Source organism: Mesitornis unicolor, unplaced genomic scaffold (genome assembly GCF_000695765.1).
Source record: "Mesitornis unicolor isolate BGI_N332 unplaced genomic scaffold, ASM69576v1 scaffold33637, whole genome shotgun sequence".
Classification (NCBI taxonomy): Eukaryota; Metazoa; Chordata; class Aves; order Mesitornithiformes; family Mesitornithidae; genus Mesitornis; species Mesitornis unicolor.
The window spans coordinates 1,662-5,343 of NW_010196340.1; the positions used below are offsets into that span (position 1 = coordinate 1,662).

Below are 3,682 nucleotides of genomic sequence, written 5' to 3' on the forward strand. Positions count from 1 at the left end.
TCTTACCCCAGTGCGTGCAGTCATAATTGCCCCAATGTTTGTGCTGAGCCTTGCGCCAATGCGTGCAGTAACACCTGCACCAATATTTGTGCTGTTTTGCACCAATGTGTGCAGTAATGCTTACACCGGGTCTTACACCAATGCATGCACCAATGCTTGCACCAACACTTTCACCAGTGCATGCAATAACGTCTGCACTGAGCCTTGCCCCAGCTGCTTGCATGAATGCTTGCACCAGTATTTACACCAGTGCTGCATGCTGGGACCTTCCTCATATCCCCTGCCCTCTCCGCAGGCATGGGGGAACCATGGGTGCTGGTTGGGAGGGGTAGACACCGCCCCAAGGCTGGGCTGGATGGGGACAGGGACCCATCTCTCCCCAAAATGCCAGGGTGGCTATGCCTGTCCCCTCTGGACCCCCCCAGGTACTGACCCTTCCTGTAGATGATGGCGTTGGCGTCGCTCTCGGTGGGGACGAGGGGCAGATGGGACAGCCAGCAGCTCTCATCCCCCAGCATCAGCGTCACGGGTGGGCTCTGTGGGGGGAAAAAGAGGGGGAGGTGAGCACCATGCCCCAAAACACACTGGGGTCAGGGTGGGGGGGGTGACAGTGGGGGGTCACAGCACTCCCCCCTCAGCCTGTGCCAGCCTTCCTGCATCACTAATGAATATTAATGAGGAGAAAGGGGGGCAGGGGAGGGTAAAATTAATCTGCCTGATCCTGCGATGGCTGCCGCGGTAACGATATGAAATCTAATTATTCGTCCCAATATTTCTCAACCCTCCAACTCGGGCTGACAGTGGCAGCCGGTTGAGGCCTTATCATCCCCAGGAGCCCAGCGCTGCGATAAACTCCACACACACGCCACAACCCATGGGGAGAAATGGGGCTGGGGGCTTAGGGACCCCCCCGGCATGGGATGGGTGCTGCTGGTGGCACCCAGGCTGGGGGACCATGGTGGCATCTCCGTGTCCCACGCCACGGCCAGGAGGAAGAGGAGGGTCCCTGCATGGTGGACCTGTGGGTACCTCCAATGCAGGGTGCCCCCCCCAACCAACACCCCAGGGTGCCCACCCTGACTCCTTTTGGTGGCCCCAGCTGCTGCGTCGAGTCCTTCCTTGTTCTCCCTGGAACAAAGAGGTCGGTGTCTCCGCTCTGCACTGGCCGATAACCATCGGAAACCCTATCTGCTCCGCATCCGCCGGGGTGGCAGTACCGGGGGTGGCCCCATGCCCCTGCTGTCCCCCGCCACTGCAGGCATCGCCCCAAGGCTGGACAACTCAGGGGGACATGGATGAAGCAGGAAGGGGGACAGCCACGGGCGAGCCAGCACTTTGGGGCCCCTTGGCACCCCTGGGATGGCGTTGCCAGGGGGGTTTGCACCCCCATCCCGAGCAAGGCTGGTTTTGGGGAACGCTATGGGACCAGATATGGGGGAGAACAGGCATCTTCCTCCTCCTCCTCTTCCTCCTTCTCCTCCATCAATGTGATGGGCACACAAGATGCTCCATGCCACAATGACATTAAGGCCGCCCAGTGCTCCTAGTTCCCATTAAAACCCCACAATGGGATAAATTCCTGCATGGAAATGGTGAGCAAAACCAAGCAGGATTTTGGGGGAGACCCGCTGCACGCCCCCAACCTTCTCTGCCAGCAACAAAGACGAAGGGACCCAAGGGCGACAGCCCCTATCAGGGATGGGGCTGCGATTCCTTCCTCGCTTCCCCGAGCAGAGATAGGGAGGGAGGCGAGCGGCGGAGGAGAGCAGGGCTGGGAATCGTCAGCCGGGCTCGATAAGGGAGCTGCTGAAATGGGAGCAAAAATATTTAGACAATAAATGAAGTATCAGGAAAAAAAAGCCGCGCATATCTTTAAGAAATCAATCATCCTGTACCGGGTGTCTGGACACACGGCGCCAACCGGGAGATAGGGAGCCAAACTGGGCAGATAAGGGTTAATCAAGGATTTAATTCGGCAAAGATAAACGGGCCTGAGCTAAAAAAAAAGGAAAAAGAGGGAGGGAAGGAGGAGGAGGAGGTGGGGATGGAGTCTGGTGAGAGCCTCCGGCCTACAAGACCGTGGGCTGGAGCTGCCTGTGTGCAGCTTTGGGAGAAGGATGTGGATGGGAAGCAAGGATCCAGTGCACCCATGTGCACCCCCGGCATCCCAACTGGGGCTCACTGGGGTGGGAATCCTGAATCTCATCTCCTCTACAAGGGCAATGTGCCACCAAGCAACCTGCATGGAGATGGGAGGGTCGGCCAGCATCCCATCACCCTGACCGCAGGGATGCTCCGATACCACAGGGAAACCTTCTGGGCACCCAAACCCCAGGCAGATCAGGGAAAAAACCCTCCCAAACCAACTCCTCTCTCAGAATGACCCATTTGATTGGGATCTTCCCCATTGCTCCTTACTGTCTCGCTGTGTCCGGGCGATACTGGTTCGCTGTGGATGCTGCCAGGGAAGGGTCCCCAGGAGAAGCCCTCGGGGAGGCTCCGTCGGGTCCTCACGCATCTCTCCCCGTCCTGCACAGCCAAATCCAGCTCATCTGTGGGGACACAGGCACAGCATCAGCACGGTGCCCCCCTGGATGGACCCCGACGGATGCGGGCACCCCAGGGCTACGTGTCCATGGTGGGTGGGTGGCATCCAGCCACTCACCAGGGGGGTCCGACCACCACACGGGGGGTCTGGACACGGTGGCGGAGCCCAAGGAGCATTTCCCATCCCCGCACCCAAAGTTGCAGCAGCTCCGGGGCTTGAATGGCTTTGATTATCTGATAAGGCACGGGTTTAATGGGTGAGATAACGTGTTAATACGCTATGAAGGCTGCTCGAAAATGTTTTAACTGCGCCTTTGTCTTTTCAGAGAGCAGATAAGATGGCAGGTAACCAATACACAGACGGATGCGTGCCGCACAGTGGGAACAGACAGGATGCTGCACCCCAAAAATGAAAATGCTCCTCAAAGATGACACAGACACCTCCCCACCAGTGGCTCAGGGCGCCTGGCCATGTCTGGGAAGGGTCCCAACACTGTAGGGTGCTCCGGGGCAGCAGTGGGGTCCCCCCTCCCCAAGACCCTGCCATGGGAAAGAGCCCAATGCCTGGATCTCCATCCTTTGAGGGTGGCAGATGCAGCCAGTGCCTGGGTCCTGTGGGTGGGGAGGTGGCTGTGCTCGTTCGGAGGCAAAATTGCTTCCCTTGGATAAAGCGATCCCAAGGCTGCGGAGATTGAAATCTGATGTGTTTATTAGCCTGACTGACATGGGTGCTTCTGGTGCTGGGGTGAGTTAAGGTGAGCCACTGGAGGCGCTGGGTGGTGGCACCCACAACCTTCCAGGTCCCCTCGTCACCCATGGGTCCCCTCTGTCCTCCATGGGTCCCCTCTGTCCTCCTTGTGTCAACAGGGATGTGGCTCTGAGTGCATCCCAAAGGAGCATCCCATTGGCAAAACCCACTGCCTGCTGGGATGAGGTCTGAGGAGGCGTCAGAGGTTGGGAGTGTGCACGGTGCTGCCTCTGTCTGCCCCGATCCCTGCATCTCCCTGCCCTGCATCCCTGCACGTGTGCCCCCACCGGCTCCATCTCGGGATAGGGAGGAGAAGGAAGAAGAGGAGGGCTGGGGCCTTCAAGGATTTATTCCCTGGCACGAAGCGATGCCAATGAGGGGCAGCAG

At 58.7% G+C, this 3,682-nt stretch overlaps 1 protein-coding gene across 1 annotated transcript in view; it reads right to left on the reverse strand.

Moving 5' to 3' along the window:
- The window catches only part of ZFPM1 (zinc finger protein, FOG family member 1), a gene marked incomplete at both ends in the record, with an annotated part of 13,767 nt that overhangs the window by 1,652 nt on the left and 8,433 nt on the right, over window positions 1–3,682 (reverse strand). Inside the window, 2 exons of the mRNA XM_010188444.1 lie at window positions 434–536; window positions 2,419–2,552. Coding sequence (XP_010186746.1) covers window positions 434–536; window positions 2,419–2,552 — 237 coding nt within the window. The remainder of the gene's footprint in view (window positions 1–433; window positions 537–2,418; window positions 2,553–3,682) is intronic.